This window comes from Rhinoderma darwinii, chromosome 13 (genome assembly GCF_050947455.1).
Source record: "Rhinoderma darwinii isolate aRhiDar2 chromosome 13, aRhiDar2.hap1, whole genome shotgun sequence".
Lineage (NCBI taxonomy): Eukaryota > Metazoa > Chordata > Amphibia > Anura > Rhinodermatidae > Rhinoderma > Rhinoderma darwinii.
In genome coordinates this window covers 19,379,894-19,397,616 of record NC_134699.1, presented here as the reverse complement: position 1 = coordinate 19,397,616, position 17,723 = coordinate 19,379,894, and the positions used below count along the sequence as shown (strand labels likewise).

The window sequence follows — 17,723 nt, the reverse complement described above, 5'->3', positions numbered from 1 at the left end:
ATAAAAGCGATCGAACGATCGCATAGTGAAGTCCCCTAGTGGGACTAGTAAAATAAAGTTAAAAAAAAAATAAGTGAGGGAAAAAAAAAATATGAAAAAACACCTTTTCCCCCTTACAAAATGCTTTATTAAAAAGACAAAAAAAAGTTACAAAGTTACACATTTGGTTTTGCTGCGTCCGTAATGACCCCAACTAAAAAATGATTACATTATTTAACCCGCACGGTAAACGCTGTAAAAAAATAAAATAAAAAATACTGCAAAAACTGCTGTTTTGTGTGAATCCTGCCTTAAAAAAAAAAATTGATAAAAAGAGATCAAAAAGTTGCATCTACCAATAAAAAACTACAAGTCGTCCCGCAAAAAAAACAAAAACCCTCATACAGCGCATCGGCAGAAAAATTAAAAAGTTATGGCTCTTGAAATATGGAGACACAAAACAAATAGTTTTGAAAAAAAGTGTTTTTACTGTGTAAAACATACAAAATCTATACAAACTTGGTATCGTTGCAATCGTAACAACCCGCTGAATAAAGTTATTTGTTATTTATAACACACGGTAAACGGCGTAGATTTAGGACGCAAAAAAGTGTAACAAAACTGCTGTTTTTATTCTACTCCCTCCAAAAAAAGTTTATAAAAGTTAATCAATAAATTATATGTACCCTAAACCGGTGCTGTTAAAAACTACAACTTGTCCCGCAAAAAACAAGACCTTATAACAGCTATGACGACGCAAAAATAAAAAAGTTATGGCTCTTTGAATGAGACAATGGAAAAAAACTTAAAAAAATAGCTTGGTCATGAAGGCCTAAAATAGGCTGGTCACTAAGTGGTTAATAGGTGTTCAAAAACCCATCAAAATTTGGCTCGGTAGGTTCACGTGTACTAGTATGACTACAGGGTGTTCTATGCCAAGCTTTACAACTACCCATAGTTCAGCACATCCAAATGGCCACTGTACTTGCTTGGGCACCTACCATGTCTGGGTGGCGGCCAGCGGTAGGGAGCTAAATGAATTAATGGATGACTGAGCTGTAGTACTACACACAGCCACATGGAGAAAAGTGGCAGTGTCTGTCCTATAAGGAAAAGGATGTGGTGCTCTAGACAATGTCTTGCTGATCAGCGAGGTACTGGGGATCAGACCCTCACCGATCATATATGGATGACCTATCCTAAGATTGAATATTCCAATTACTGAGAAATCTCTTATAAGATTAAATCCTTGAAGGTTAAAAATAGAAATTGCTTCTTCTGGTGGGTATTGCCCGACAACACTTTGGGTGGACTATTCTTGTCATCAAAAACCCCAGTACCACAAAAGAACAGACCCCATTATTACAAGCCATTGAGGTCAACAGGATCCGTTTGCCAATGGTTATGAACAGAAGCCATGACACTAATGTGAACAGAGCCTAAGTTGTCTATAGGTAAACAGAATGCTGTGAAGGTACGTGGGCCATTGAAGAAGACATAACCACTAAACACACACTGCTGTATTATTTTTGGAAGACCGTAGATTTTGCTGCACTTGCTGACATGGCATCTATTTTCAACTTCTAATATAGAATTTTTACCCACTTAATGGGCTTGTCCAGTTTAGAAAACTCATTTCCATACACCCTATTCGGGTGGACCTGTCCAACACAATGATATAGACACTGTGTAATACTTAATATCCCCTGAGGTGGTGCTGCAGGGAAATTGACACTGGCCAATTATCAGGCAGACGCTCGTTCATGTGTCGTTTTAAAATAGTAAAATATTATCGTTGTCGGCAGCACATCTTCCTGTGTAAATAAGGAGACGCGCTGCCGACATGATACTGTATGGGGACGTGCGATCGGAGTAATGACCGCTCGTCCCCACACTAGCTCCTTGTGAAAGGCGCAAACAAGCGCCAAACAACGAGCTCGTTTACACGGCATAGGACAGGCAGTGTAGGAGGACTTTCACTTCCAGGTTCCCCCACAGATTACAGCTGATCACCGATTGTCCCAGCAGGACACTTTGTGATTAGCTTATTGTCAAGGGACCCTTCTAACAAGTAGGAATTGGGAGTCAGACTCCTATAGCATGATAAATGTCTATGATGGCAGGAGTCCCGTTCACCTGTACGGCGGTCGGGCCGGGAAATCCTTCCGATGCACGGACAGTTTTTCACAGCCCGAACGCTGACCTTTTTTGCCGCGGATTTCGACTCGGTTTCCGCGTCAAAAAACTGTCTGAACTGGGCCTATTCAAGATCAGGCGAATACACCCGCGCCAACTTCCTCTACATAGCAAGACATGAATATTAAGGCACAGGAGTAATAAAGAATGACCAAATCTTTTTTTTTTTCTGTTACTATATAACGGGAACTCAAACTGGGGGTCACACCACATCTACCCAAGCAAAATAATCATCAACCACAAACCTTTTACTAATGGCCCTTCATTTGTCCGATATTTTAGTGCGGTTTATTTTAATTGTCTGGATAAAAAAAAAATCACCTCTAAATTTACAAAAGTTGATGGAAGCGAGGGAGATAAAAGAATACATAATACATGTGATTCCAGACAGCCCGGCACTCTGTAAAGCAAATATTGCAGATCCTCTAATACTCCCCCATGCGGTTCTATTGGACTGAACCGAGATCATCATAGAGTTTTATGGCAATGCGATGTATGTGCCGGTGTACGAATTACAGCCACGCCAACCCCGTTTATATCTGCTCGATAAGGACTACAGCGCAACCATGTTAGATATGGAGCTTTTATATGGGAATCGGAGAATCATTCAGACTCAATTTTAGGTAATGGGGCTCGCACAGTGGAGGATATTGCCCCAATTACATAAACATGCCAGGCAATGGCATTTGGATGTCCAAAAATACTCACTTTTATGGTATCAGATTTATAATTAAAAAAAAAAATGCAGCCATGAAAAACCATTAATCATGCGCTTTCTATTTTGGTTAATATCTAAAATCAAGCAAAACTGATGATCGCGTTACATATTTAATCATGGTCGATAGTCGAGGTCCTTGGACCAGTCATACACATTTCACCAGAGGAGAGAAGAATTTTTCCTACTTTCCTTTGCTGGGATCTGCTCCCATTTTTGCACGATGTAAGGGATGGGAGTGAGTCCATAGACATTGCTGCCCCACTTCTATATAGAGCAATAGTGGTGAAGCCCAGCTACAATATTGTTAAATCAATCCAGTAGGGGGCGCTTTCCACATTCACTTGCTATACGATCGCTTCGTTTGACCTGAAATAGGTCCCCAATGTGTAATAAACTCTAAAAGCTGAACGTGGTGTAAATCAGATTAGTGTACGAGCGAATGATTAAAAAGTACGCTCCACCTGCACTAAGAAGCCCTTTATTATCAATGCTACAATATAGCCGAATATATTAGAATAGAAATTCACATAGTCCAGTTCATACCACCTCTGAGAAATTACAACTTTAAACCCCCCAGGTAAAAACAAAAATTCTCCCCGTCCCCAGTCAGGACTTGATTTGCATCTTGGGTCTCACTTTTCTATCCTTGTTGACTATTGTAACCAATCAGAGCTCAGTTTTTTATCTTTTAAACTCTAAAGAAACAAAAGCTGCGCTGTGATTGGTTGCTATGGGCAGTTTTTCCTGTTAGGCCTCTTTTTTTCAAAACCGTCTGGGTCGTGGTCTGACAAAACCCATAAATTCATCCCGATAAGTCGTGTAACTACAACTGCATGTTATCTGGGGACCCGTCCGCTGACGTTAACAGCCAGGAGACATTGTTGAGAATTTATTAGGACTAGCGTTTCATATAAGAGCGCTGGAGCAAAATACACTCAATTTATTAACAAATCCGGCGCATCTCTGGCATAAAGTAAAATGGACTGCAGCTACGAGCTGGAGTAGATTTGCGCTATAATTTTACGGCAGGTTCTGGCATAAATTATAGTAATTCTGTTGCCCGTGAGTGGCAGAAAAGGCACAATTTTTCCTTGAAATTGCGACTTTTGAGCCATTTGCAACTTTTCTACGCCAGAAAACGGTCGTAGAAAAGTAAATAAATCCCCCCCCCCCCCGCTGTATTTTCCCATTAAAGTGCTCGATACATTAGAGTTTTATTTACGTAAAGACATTTCTCATTGGTCATTGAAGACAAGTGGAAAGGAAGGATTTTATTAGAAAATTGTTGATTTTTAACATTGACTAAAAGGGAATAAACTTTAAAGGTGCAGCTCCAATTTGCCCACATAGGTGCGCAGTCAATGAATGGGTTATGGCATGAGACTCATGTGCCAACCAACACAACAAAAATAAAACATGAAAATTATAATTTAGACAAAATGGCAGAGTACGAAAAAAAAAAAGGGAAAGTATAAAGTAGAAAAATCGGAACCCTGCAAACCGAACTGCACCTTTAAAGGTTAAAAAAAAAATCCTAAATGCACACCACTTTTACAAGTCGGGACGATCTTACCAAAGGCCGGAAAATAAAAATGTGGGGGGGTTTATGAAAATTTTTCTTTTTTGGATAAGATTATTAAAAAAATAAAAAAGGGAGGGGGATGGGAATAACTACACAAAATAAAAATTACACATTTTTGTTGAAATACATCAGACTAGGTTCAGCCTATACAAAAAAAAAAAAAATTCCTCTAAAATAATTTTGGTAGTAAAATAATACATATGGGAGCGCCGTCTAACCTCTCTCAGACATGACGGCGTTACCGTCTCGGGGGTTGTAACATGAAGAGTGAATGGAGCAAAAAAAAATAATATTTATATTTTTAATGCTTTAAGGAAATTGTCAGTTTTAGACATTAGTATACAATAGGGACAGAAAATACCCTAAAGTTCCTTCTCCTCCTTCCCAGAGTAGTTTGGACTCCATCCATCCGGGCCATTCATCTTGGCCAGCGTTAAGTTAAATTGATTAACTCGTTTAAGCCTGGCATGTGAGTGCCCGAAAGCCCCTCATGCTCTGTGTGCCACCTGTAAGGTCAGACTGTAGAAGCGGTCATGACAATTTATAGGTTAAAATAATGCTTGAACTGTCATCAATGAGTCAGTCGCCCACAACGGGGCCGCACTGCTCCACGCTATAGTCATTTCCCCAAAAACAGGGGAGCGCTCCATTTTTTGTTTCTTGTGACAGCACTTCAGGAGTTAACAAGGGCCACGCATGTAGCTGAAGCCTAGCCAAGTTCTGTTCAATCAGATCTTCAGTGGGGCACCAACCCCTGGATAGGCTGGCACTGCTACTTGGAGCCTGCCACTGGCATTAATGATGTTGGGTAGCGCTGGTCTTCTCTGCCAGGTGCCGTAGGAAACTATCATCGGGCTGTCCACGGTGGTTCAACGCCTCGCTTTTAAAGAGTGCCGGGGGAGGTGGAAGGTGTGGAACAGGTGGTACTGCCAGGTGGTGTGGATGGGAGTGCGGATGCAGATGGAGATGGGAAAATGGATGTGGGATAGGCCGAGGAGGAAGGGAACTCAAGGTGTTAAGGTTAAGCGGTGGTGTGGGACTGCTGGGTGGCACGTGGCCTGTTGAGAGGTTGGTGACAATTTGTGAGGGGTTGTTAAGAGCAATCTGCAAGGCTGGCGGAACGCCCACTGGACTGGTGACCCTGAAGCACTTCTCTTTGTGAGCCTTTAGCATGTTGGAGAAACGGAATCGCATACCGCACACATCACATGGGTAAGGCTTTTCCCCCGTGTGGGTCCTGCGGTGGCGCTTCATGTTTGGGCGGCTGGTGAAGCTCTTGCCACAGATTTCACAGATAAAGGGTTTCTCTCCTGCAAATAAAAAAAATGTTGGTTATTTAAAGTGTTATGTCTTCATTGAATTAATTTACTTTTATAGGGAATCTTTTAGCAGTTTTGACTCTTCAAAACTACTGACAGCACTATACAGAAGACAGAGCGGCGTAACGATGCCTGGGGTGACAGTCATGCAGATTGCATGACAGAGAAATCCAGATTTATTGTCCCCAACTCCGTGATCGCAAGTGATCCAGAGGCTTCAAGTTCAACGCTCCAGGCTCTATTCACTAAAGGCTGCCCAGCCCCACACCTCTGCTTTGAGTGACAGCTCTACAGTCCAATCAGGAGACCGCTAGATCTGTCACTCTAATTCAAGAGAGGCCGGGCACTGTGCTACGATCGTTTCTCCTGGGACATTAAACCTGGATTTCTCAGACATGCACACTGCATTACGCAGCTCTACTCGTCCTCTGTATAGCGCTGTCACAACTACTGACAGATTCCCTTTAAGTCTTGGAACATAAAATAACAATACAATTTACATTACACATTTAAGCCCCCCTAGTGGTGACTGCAGGAAGCTACAATGTTATCTTTGTCTATGAGAAGATTTGAAGCTCTGGAAAGAGAGCAGCAAAACCTTTATAGATATATTAGGAAATTATTCAGAACAGACTTTTTGACCTATTTAGATAAGAAAAAAAATATAGTATACAAGGGGGAACAGCATAAAATCATAAAACATCTTATAGGTTTATATACATATTGCCCTTCACAAGCGCAGAAACAGTATAGTGTGTATTAGGAAAATGGCATTCACTATAAGGTTGTGTTGAGGGGGCGAGTTCCTCCCTTAGGCCTTATTTACACGGCCGTATTAGGTTCATGAGATATAAACCGTATGTCGGCCGCATTTCTGGGACTGAACACAGTTCAGGGAGCCGGACTCCTAGCATCATAGTTCTGTATGATGCTGGGTGTCCCTGCCTCCACGTGGGACTGCTGTGCCATACTGAAATCATGTTTTCAATACGGGACGGTGGTCCAGCAGGGAGGCAGCGACACACAGCGTTATGAATAACTATGATGCTCGGATTCCGGCACCCTGAACGGTGTTCGGGAAATGCAGCCGAAATACTGTCTGTATTTCACGGACCAATTACGACCGTGTGAAGAAGGCCTTAAAAGGACCAGATTAGATATATTCTATTCTAGGGATTACGTTTGGTCCACTGCCAATAAAATATCTGGGGAGTAGAGAAGACATCATCTGCATCATCCCATATATACAGATCACAGGTGATCTAATGACTCCTGGCCATTCCATCAACAATATCAATCATAGGTATAAAGGCAAATGCTGGGAAGACACAGTCCATGTCATCCCAGTATCCCTCCTCACTGGGATCAGGCTGTCATTGTAACATACTGAAGAATTGTTATAACGTGCTCAGAAAAAATAAATCTCTTACTTAATTCCTACTTCTTTTTGAGACAGACTGTGCCATCATTGATAGCACCTGATCACAGCCCACTGACATCTCTGCAGCAGCAGATCACTGGCAGTATAGTGTTAATGATAGTGGACATCAGGTCCAACGAACAGCACTGAGGCTCCTGCACACGACAGTGTGTGCCGCCGAGTCCAGTCCGTGATCCGTGGAAAGATAGGACATGACCCAATGAAGGGAACTATCGGGTGCCACATTGATGCCATGATAAACGGCCTGAGTGGCACTAGGTCACGTGCAGGAGCCCCTAAACGTAGCTCTAGGATTTCGTTTCAATGAAAATCTTCCACTGTCCCAAAAATGCATAAGATCCCTGGCTGGAGACCCCAACGAGGGGCCAACGAATCCTCATCTACCCTATTGAAGAATTTAATTTAGTGGTCGTCCATATACCCGCATAGAAGTTTATGGGTAGCGATTGCCATAACCAGACAAACCATTTCTCGATTATATATAATAGGATAAATACAGAGGACACAAGTGTGAAGAGGTTACTTACCAGTGTGCGTCTTCATGTGCTCATCGAAATACTGCTTCATGTTGAAGTCCTTACCACACCATTGGCACATGAACTGCTTGTGTCCAATATGGATGCTCATGTGTGAACGCAACTGGTACTTGTACTGGAACCGCTCATCACAGTTCTGGGAACACAAGAGAGGGCTGCTGGCTGAGAGGTCCAGTATGAGGAGAAAACACCGTGCACCTAGCTTCTAATATCAGGAGGCTGTTTATGTGCAACCCATAATGTTTTTCTAAGTCAGGGGTCAGTAACCTACAGCACTGCAGCGGTTGTGAAACTAGAACTCCCAGCATGCCCCGACAGCCATAGGCTTTATTATTCCATCCAAAGGTTGGCAGGGCATGCTGGGAATTGTAGTTTTACAACAGCTGGAGTGCTGAAGGCTGCTGACCCGAGTAATAATGACAGCATATAAAATGTGCAGTGTTAACAGTGCTGCCTATGTGAAAAGCTTTTAGTTATTAACCTTAATGTGCAACATATCAAGTGACGTTTACAGGTGACTAATATGGGTTTCTGCTGTTGCAAATGTAAAGGACTAAGACAAATACCAGACGCTTAGGTTGACAGTACAGTGAGAAGTGACGGCTACGTTGGATCTGTATCTCACCTCACATCTGAAAGGCTTCTCTCCAGAGTGTTGCAAAGAGTGAACCTTCAAAGACATGCTTCTCTTGAACGACTTTCCACACGTTTCGCAGGTGAATGGCATATCCTTCGTGTGAGCTGTGTGTAAACGTTAAAAAATGTGATGAGAGACGTAACTAACAGCTTCTAGTATCTAAAAAAAAAGGTAAAGTACATCTGCATTTTAAGCAAATAATTAAGTATTACTTTGATTGCTTGCTCACTGAACACAGGCTGCCATAAACAGCAGCGGCAGACTGCTGATCCTGCCAGGAGAGCAGCTCCCCCACCGCTGCTCTCCTCTATTAATCAGATTATCGAAAATGGACAAAAGGTGAAGCTTCACTTTACATACAACAGAACATTGTTGGTAATGTGATCTCCCTACTTTATGGTCTGTTTTGCTTTAACCGATCCCTGATAAATGTGAGAGCACTTAGTATACGGCGGCCCCCGTCAGACCAATCAATAGGGAGAACACAGTTTGTTGAGGGATGTAAAGTGCTGACCACTCTCGAGGAGCATTTTTAATACTGGAGAAAAAGGACGCCAGCCTCACGGATTTAACCCCAGCAGGAGATTGCAAACTAATGAAGATGTTAAGAGATCTAATACCTTGAACTCATTTGTAAAAATAAGGTCAATAAAGAGCCAGACATAAAAGTAATATCGATTTCCGTGGCAGAATAGTCATTTGGCACAATCTGTGCAACGTGGCACATGTTGGCATTTGCTCTAAATATCTCCAGCTTGTGGCATCTGTATCAACAGCATCATAATCTGCTACAGTAGTGATTGCCACCTAGTGGTCTGCATATAAACTGCAGTCTAATATACGAGAAGATTTTGTGCAAATTCTTACATATTAGACAGTTGTTGTCTATGTAACGAGGAAGGTGACGGCTGCCCAACCTACCAACAAGATGCTTGCGGACATGTGCCATTGTGTAGAATTTCTTCTCGCAGATCTCACAGGAGAATTTCTTTTCAGCGTAGCCATGGACGATCTTGATGTGCTCGTGGAGGGACCAGAGCTTCTTGAATGTCTTGTTACAGGTGATGCACTGTGGAGACGAGGGGAGAGGTGAATGACTATAGCTCTAGGACTGTCCCACACACAACATACATTTACTACAGAGGACATAAGGAAAACCGCAACAGTCATGTCAATAGAAATCACTCCTAACCGTTACTTGCCTCTGGTATTGCAACTCAGACCCATTTACTTAAAGGGGGTTTCCCCACAAAAACACACGTATACCCTTTCCACAGGATAGGGGATACATGTGTGACCGCTGAGGGTCTGACCGCTGGGACACATAGCGATGAGGAGAATGGGGGACCGAAAGTCCCCCAAAGTGTTCCATGAGATTAGAACACCAGTGTGCATGCTCGATCAGTGCTCCATTCATCTCTATGGAGCTGCCGGAGACAGCGGTCCCCGAAGTCCCAAAGAAATGAATGGAGTGCTGGCCGAGAATACACACTAGCGCTCCAAGTAGTAACAAGGGAAAGGGAAATGGATGGGAAAAAAAGGAGGGGAAAAAAAAAAGTGACCTGGATCGCTAGATCTGCTAATAAAATGGATGTACCGGCAAGAGCAGGCATAAATGACCGGATAGGGAAATACAGGGTGAACAGTCCCATATAGAACACCCTATTGCAAATTGTCAAATCCCATTGACTTTTTATTACATTTTCCTTTGCTGCTTTGTTACCCATTTTATAGTTAATACCATAAGCAGCAGGTTGATTAACCCCTTCCTGACATTTGACGTATCAATACGCCAAAGTCAGGTAGGGGGAAGTATGAAACGGGCTCACGGAGTGAACCCGGACCATACGATGCCGGTGTTGACTAATAAAAAAAAGTAAAAATGAGTTAGTTTTTTTTTTTAATCCCATTTTCCCCCTAGAGCATAGTAAAAAAATAAAAATAAACGTAATTGGTATCGCCGCGTCCGTAAAAGTCTTAACTATTACAATATATCATTATTTAACCCGCACGGTGAACATCGTATAAAAAAGAAAAAAAAATTGTAAATGCCAGAATCTCTATTTTTTGGTCACCTCATCTCCCACAAAAAAATGAAATCAAATCAAAACAAACCATTGCATGTACCCCAAAATGGTATCATTAAAAACGACAGCTTATCCCGCAACAAACAAGCCCTCATACCACTTAATCGACGGAAAAATAAAAAAGTTATGGCTCTTAGGTTTTTACTTGTAAAAGTAGTAAAATATAGAAAAAAATCTATATATATATTTGGTATCGCCGTAATCGTATTGACCCGCAGAATAAAGTTAACATGTTGTTTTAATTTCACAGTGAATTCCGTAAAAACTGCGTGCAAAAAAGCCATGGAGGAATCGCAGTTTTTTTTTTCTACCCCACAATATTTTTTTTCCCGTTTCCTAGTACATTATACGGCAAAATAAATGGTGCTAAAAAAAACTACTTCATAGGACTATATAGACGGAAAAATAAAGAAGTTATGGCTTTTGGAAGGTGGGGAGGAAAAAACGAAAATGAAAATCTGAAAAAGGGCTGCGGCGGGAAGGGGTTAACCTGTTAGTGACAGCCCATAGGTGTTTTTACCGCAGCCGTTAACGGGCTTTATTCTGATGCACGTGCCTTGTTACGGAGCTGCATCAGAAGAAATAATCACCGCCAGTAGCAGTTAAATGTCCCTGCTCTCGGCTACCGGCGGCTTGGAGCAGACAGAATCCAAACCGCCCGCATCAGAGTGGTTTTAGAGGGAGGGGGCATCTTCTCTCACCCCACTGGCACCCTGTGATGCGATTGCAGGAGGACGATGGTTTCTATGACAGCCAATGGCCCCCAGGTGTGCCTCTAGTTGATGCTCTGGCATAGCCTAACAGATGCCTGTCAGATTTATACTGACATGCAATAATACACTGCAATACAGAAGCACCGCAGTGTATTATAAAAGAGATCAAATGATCGAACAGTAAAGACCCCTAGTAAGACTAAAACAAAAAGCTTAATAAAGTTTATAATAAATAAAAATCCCAAGTAAAAATTGAAAAACCCACTTTTTCACCTTACAAAAGAATTTATAAAAAAAGGTAAAAAAAAAAGACACATTTGATATAGCTTCGTCCGTAACGATTTCAATTATAAAGCCATTACATTATTTAATCCGCCCGGTGAATGCTGTAAAAAGTAGACTCAAATACAACGGCAGAATTGTTGTATTCTGTTCATCCTGCCATAAAAATTTTTTGATAAAAAGTGATAAAAAAGTCGCATGTATTCCAAAATGGTGCCAATAAAAACTACAAGTCGTCCCGCAAAAAAAAAAAAAGCCCTCATACGACCGCATCGGTGGAGATATAAAAAAATATCCTAAAATATGGCGACACAAAAACAATTATTTAAAAAAAAAAAAGGGTTTCTACGGTGTAAAAGTAGTAAAACATAAGAAAACGATATAAATTTTGGTATTGCTGAAATCGTAAACCCACTGAATAAAGTTATTATGTTATTTATACCACATGGTAAACTACGTAGATTTAAAACGCAAAAAAGAGTGGTGAAATTGCAGGGGTTTTTTCTATCCATCCACACCCCCCCCCCCCCCCAAAAGTTAATAAGAGTTAAATAAATTGTATGTACTCCAAAATGGGCATATTAAAAAATACAACTTGGCCTGCAAAAACCGAGACCTTACACAGCTATGTCAACGCAAAAACGCTCTTTGAATGCAACGATGGACAAACAAAAAATAAAAAATTAGCTTGGTCATTAAGGGGTTAAATATATGTGAATAGGGAGGGAAGGTTCAGGTCTAATGCAATGTGACCAGTTTCAGATCTTCACTTGGAGGTTAGATGGGTAGTACGGGATTTAGCTCAGTTTGTGTTACATTTGTTGCTATTGTGTCCGCGCAACAATATATTGGAACAAACCGTTACACACGTTTCCTGCGCTCTGGAGCTCAATCATGGCTGCAGACAGGGGAAAACCGCCACTTCAAACCGGCCTGTTGTCTCGTAGAGCGCAGGGACAGTACGGTGCTCTGTATCTTCTGGCTGCTCTGCAGAGTATAGCGAGCCAGGAGCGCGGATGATAGAGAGCGGGGGATGTTAATAAGCACACAGCGTGTACGCTTCTCTTAGATAGCAGCAAAGGATATGTGTGTAAAAAGAGCCTTTTACACCGGCAGATGCAGCGAGCGCCGATCAACGAGACATTGTTGATTGGCGCTTGTTTGCTCCTGTCACACGGAGCTAGTGTGGGCACGAGTGGTCGTTACTCTGATCGCTCAACCCTATACATTATTATGTCTGCAGCGCGTCTCCTTGTTTACACTGGGAGATGTGCCTGGGACAACGATAATATTTCACTTTTTTAAGATGATACGACCAGCAGATCGAGCGTTTAATCGTTCCCGTTTACACAGGAAAATTATTGTCAGCAAGCATAAGGGCTGAGTTTTTTGACGCGGAAACCGCGCCAAAAAACTGCCAAAAATGCACCTCATTGATTTCAGCGGGAGGCGGAAGCTTTTTTTTCCCACGAGCGGAAAAACCGGCTTGCGGGAAAAAGAAGGGACATGCCCTATCTTCGGGTGTTTACGCCTCTGACCTCCCATTGACATCAATGGGAGGCAGAGAAAGCGTATTTCGCTGCGTTTTTTGCCCACAGCGCTCAATGGCCACGGGTAAAAAACGCTGCGAAAATCGGCGTTCAGGCAGAGGAAACTCTGCCTCAAAACTCCAAACGGAATATTGAGGCAGATTTTCCTCCTGCAAAAAACTCTGTGTGAACCCAGCCTTATATGAACGCTCGTCTGCCCGATAATCGCCCAGTGTAAAACCGAACTGTTCCAAAATATTGCTGCATGGACACAATACCAACAAATGTAACAAACTATGTATAACTGAGCTGCTATCTGTCCTGCAAGTACAAGGCTCCGTGTACTATGGTAGTAAAACAAATTAGAAAAAACTAAAAGGACATGAATGAAGTACGACCCATCTAACCTCCAAGTGAGGATCAGAAACAACAGTCTCACATTCCATTAGACATGAACCTTCCCATTTATTTAATCAGCCTGCTGCTTATGGTAAAAACTAACACTGGTAACGAAGGGAAATGTGATAAAAAGTAAATGGGATTTGACCATTTGTAATGGGGTGTCCTACATGGGACTGTTCACCCTGTATTTGCCTTTCAGGCAATTTATAACTGCTCTTGCCGGAACATTTTATTAAAGAGGATCCGTCACTAGTTTAGTAATGCACAATCTCCTAGCTAATCTAATAGGCGCTGTCACACGGATAGTACTAGTGACAATTGTGCCCCAAAATGTTTATTATTTTAGAAGTTATGAGCTTTTTTTCTAACTATGCAAATTAGGCTGTACTAGATAAGTGGGGGGGGGGGGGGGGGGTAACAGCAGAGATTCTCCGGAGGTGGAACCTCCTCACAGCATGAAGCTGCTTCACACAGTGTGAGAGACTGAGGCTGGAGGGAAGGGGGGGTTACTTCAAATAGCCATATCTCCGGCTGTGGACCACCTAGAACAGCAGTTCTGGTGGAAAAGATGAGATTCTAATCTTTCATATGACACCGGGATCGTAGTTCTAGCTGTGACAACCAGAGATATCACCAGTTGAAAACACAGTCGGGGATGGAAGTGGTATACTGTACTATATGATCACACTGTGTTGCTGGGCTGGGAAGTATGATAATTGGACAGCGTCATACAGAAAACATTACACCCCCAGAGTAACCTCCTTTTTGGCTATTGGAATGGTCAGCATCATAGCGCCTATTAGATTAGTTAGGAGATAAAGAGACTGTCACCAGTTTACTAATTCTCTAAGAGATCTAGCGATCCAGGTTACTTTTTGCCCTCTTTTTCCATCCATATCCCTTTCCCGTTACTAATAATCTATTATTGGTGGTGTGTACAGGGGCATTATAAAAAGTTCAAAAAACATCCCAAGGGCCTGTTCACCTCTCCGTTCATTTCCGTTCCGGGGTTCCATCGGGTGAACTCCGCAACGGAAAGTGAAACCACAGCTTCCGTTTCAGTCACCATTGATAGCAATGGTGAGGGAAACATCGCTAATGATTTCCGTTCATCACCATTCCGGCAGGTTTCCGACGGAATCAATAGAATAGCCTAGTCGACTCCGCTATTGATTCCGTTGGAAAACCGGAAACCTGCCGGAATGGTGACGAACGGAAACCATTAGCGATGTTTCCCTCACCATTGCTATCAATGGTGACTGAAACGGAAGCTGTGGTTTCAGTTTCACTTTCCGTTGCGGGGTTCACCCGACGTAAAATCTCCGACGGAACCCCAGAACGGAAAGCACACGGTGATGTGAACAGGTCATAAGAGAGAAAGCTTTAACCTTGAAACTAGCACTCCATTCTCATTGAGCACTTTGGGGGACTTTCGGTCGGACCCCCAGCGATCACACATGTAGCCCCTATCCTGTGGTCGTGTGCATGATGCCTTAGAGAGAACAGTGCACGAGCTTCCAATTACTAAGGTCCTGCAGGAATAAGCTAATGGTCCTCGTCTGCCATGTAAATAAGCGCTTTCTCAGGGACTATACAATTACAGAGATATCTTCTCAGCAGACATTGAAATAAATTAACTAATGGGAAGGTATTGAACTGATCAACTCAGGGATGTGTACTCAGCATAGTAGATCATCATCATCATCATCATCAATATCTTGGCCATAAAGCGTAACACTTTGTGATCCTGGGTCTCCTCCAATTTATCTGCATGAGCTCCAAATTACCAGCGCAGCAAAACTGCAACACTCTATGCCCAAAAATATGTGGACACCCCTCCTGATAATGGAGTTCAGGTGTTCAAAAAAGTGCTTATAAACAGCATCTAAAAATATATATCTCCATATGTTCAGCTGCTTAAAGCGACTCTTACGACAGGAGGGGGAATATTATTTTCTATAGGTGGCCATACACCTTAGGCCAGACAAGAGTTCAGCCGACCATTATCTAAAATCTATTCCTCCCGGACCCCCCCCCCCCCCTCAATACACATGAATACTCAGCGAGCGTGCATATGTTCTCTCAATGTAGAAAGAGCAGTAAGCGGCTGCCAGACACCTCTGGCTGTGGTTTATCTCCGGTGAGAACAAAAGATTGGTCATGTTACAATTCGACATGCAGGAACCTTCTTTCCCCTATTGTTGGCCACCCCATACACATCAGCTGGTCATCTAGTCCCGCCAAATTTGGTTCACGTACATCTAATGTGTCTGGGCACCTTAAAGGTAGTCGGTCACCAGAAATGTACCTATCAAAAAAGCAACAGTGTAATATAGCGTAGGCTCACCTGAATGTAACGTTATTTTCTGACGTAATTGGTGCATGTGCAGTACAGCCGATTAGACCGGTCAAACGTCACGGATGTACCGTGCATGCGGCGACTATGAAGCCACGGGCGCATTCAGGAGACTACGGGGTCAGGCGTGAACTCTGCTTTTAGACTGCCTGGCCCCCGTCAATCAAAGGAAGAAGCGGGAGGAGAAGACCGAGCATTTTGGAGCAAAGGTGACGCCCTCGTTGCTCCAAAATACTAATTTGCATATATTGAATAAAGTGATTTTCTCTGCAAAAGAGCCACCCATGTGAAAAAGGAAAAAAAAAAATATGTACATTCAGGTGAGTCTACACTATACTACTCTGTTGCTAATTTGATTTCCGGTGATAGGCAACATCAGGGTGAATGGGTAAAGACTACCGTATGGTAACCAAATGATCGTTCCACTCTCTCCTGCTGCATCTTCTTCTAGTCAAACAAAGCTCAAAAGTGAAAGTTTATTTGAAATGTATTTATTTTTCAGTGTTACCAGATTTCTGATGGTAGCGATGGAGGTAAAACCATAAGTGGGCTACTACCATGGAGATAAAATGGAGCTACACATAGACACAAGTAGATAGGAAGAGCCAAACCGAACAGTCTAAACACTGTATATAACAGAAAACCTTCTCGAATGTAAGGGAAGTGCGTCTCATACTGGGATGAAAGGATGAGGGAATTCAAGAAGAAAAAAATGCAAATGAATAGCCCGGGGGCCGCTCCTGACTCCAGACGCCATTACTCACCATCTTTTTGGCCATATTACAGGAACCCTGTTTGAAGGAGAGAAGTTTTACATATGCAGCTGTGGGAATGACCATAACAAAAACAAATGTCTGTGCTGATGGTTGTGCGCCACATGTGGATAATCATGGCACAGATACACGTCAAAGTAGGCGATTTGTGACCACGCAAGTAAAAACATCGCTCATAGCATTAATGGGAATCAGATTCACTCTATCTAGAGCATTGGTCTTCAACCCCCCTGCTGTAGGGGAACCACAACTCTAACCAAGTCCTGATGGGAGTTATAGTTCTGCAATAGATGGATAGCCACAGGTTCGATATCACAGGTCTAGATGTAGACTATTCGCTCTGTCTATTACAGCAGCAATTCAGTCCTAAGTAGACACATACAGCGGTCTAGGGGCACTGAATCTATTTCAGGTCAGACAACTGCAGCTTACAGGTTATGTGAACCTTTACACACTGCCATTTTGCAGATTGTTAACCCACACAAAAAGTTGTAAATCCATTACATATCTTATGCTGATCTTGAGTTACAGCCAGTGTTATACTCCGGAGCTGCATTCACAGTTCTGCTGGTTGTCTTCATGAACTGCCAACAAGCTGTGTTATAATGCATAAGTGCCTACCTCAGGTGACTAAACCCTGCCTGGAGTAAGTAGGTTTCCTCAAATACAAATCAATGAAACAAGCTCTGTGCAGACAATGGGCCAGCAAAAAAATGCTGAGAGATTTGAGCTCTGAAGACTGCAGAATTTCAAATGCAGCTCTAGACTACAATACAGTGTAATTCTAGATTCGCACAAGACAAGTGATGTCGTGTATTTACAAAGTTACACGACTTTAGACCTATTTGGTACTATTTGTGCCCCATTCACATCACGTTAATGACCTGCGTTTAACGTGTCTGCTGGGAAAAGCTCCCGACATATACGTTTAACTGAGGCCATGACAGATGTCAAACAACCCTAAATTCCCATTGTAATAAAACATATACATTAAATTTTTTTTTTTTTTACTGGTTAGTGTGTGCTTTTTTATTTTTTTGCAGTACGCTGATGTGTACTGGCCAGACTCTTTTTGACACTATTGGCCTCGGCCTGGCAAGAAGAGCCTATGGACAGTGTGTATTGGGAGCTTTCCCAACGTACACGATAAACACATGGCAAAAACGTGATGAA

The 17,723-nt window shown here is 42.4% G+C and overlaps 1 protein-coding gene across 4 annotated transcripts in view; it reads right to left on the bottom strand.

The window, feature by feature from the left end:
* Nucleotides 1-4,135: 4,135 nt before the first annotated feature.
* ZNF652 (zinc finger protein 652) overlaps nucleotides 4,136-17,723 on the bottom strand; it is a 35,031-nt gene continuing 21,443 nt past the window's right edge. For 3 of the 4 annotated variants that reach the window (XM_075845606.1, XM_075845605.1, XM_075845604.1), the window contains 5 exons: nucleotides 16,542-16,568; nucleotides 9,330-9,477; nucleotides 8,397-8,512; nucleotides 7,763-7,907; nucleotides 4,136-5,785 (listed from right to left, as the gene is read on the bottom strand). In XM_075845606.1, the coding sequence (XP_075701721.1) occupies nucleotides 5,271-5,785; nucleotides 7,763-7,907; nucleotides 8,397-8,512; nucleotides 9,330-9,477; nucleotides 16,542-16,568 (951 nt within the window). In that variant the 3' untranslated portion in view covers nucleotides 4,136-5,270. The remainder of the gene's footprint in view (nucleotides 5,786-7,762; nucleotides 7,908-8,396; nucleotides 8,513-9,329; nucleotides 9,478-16,541; nucleotides 16,569-17,723) is intronic. The other variant, XM_075845607.1, reaches the window with a different exon arrangement.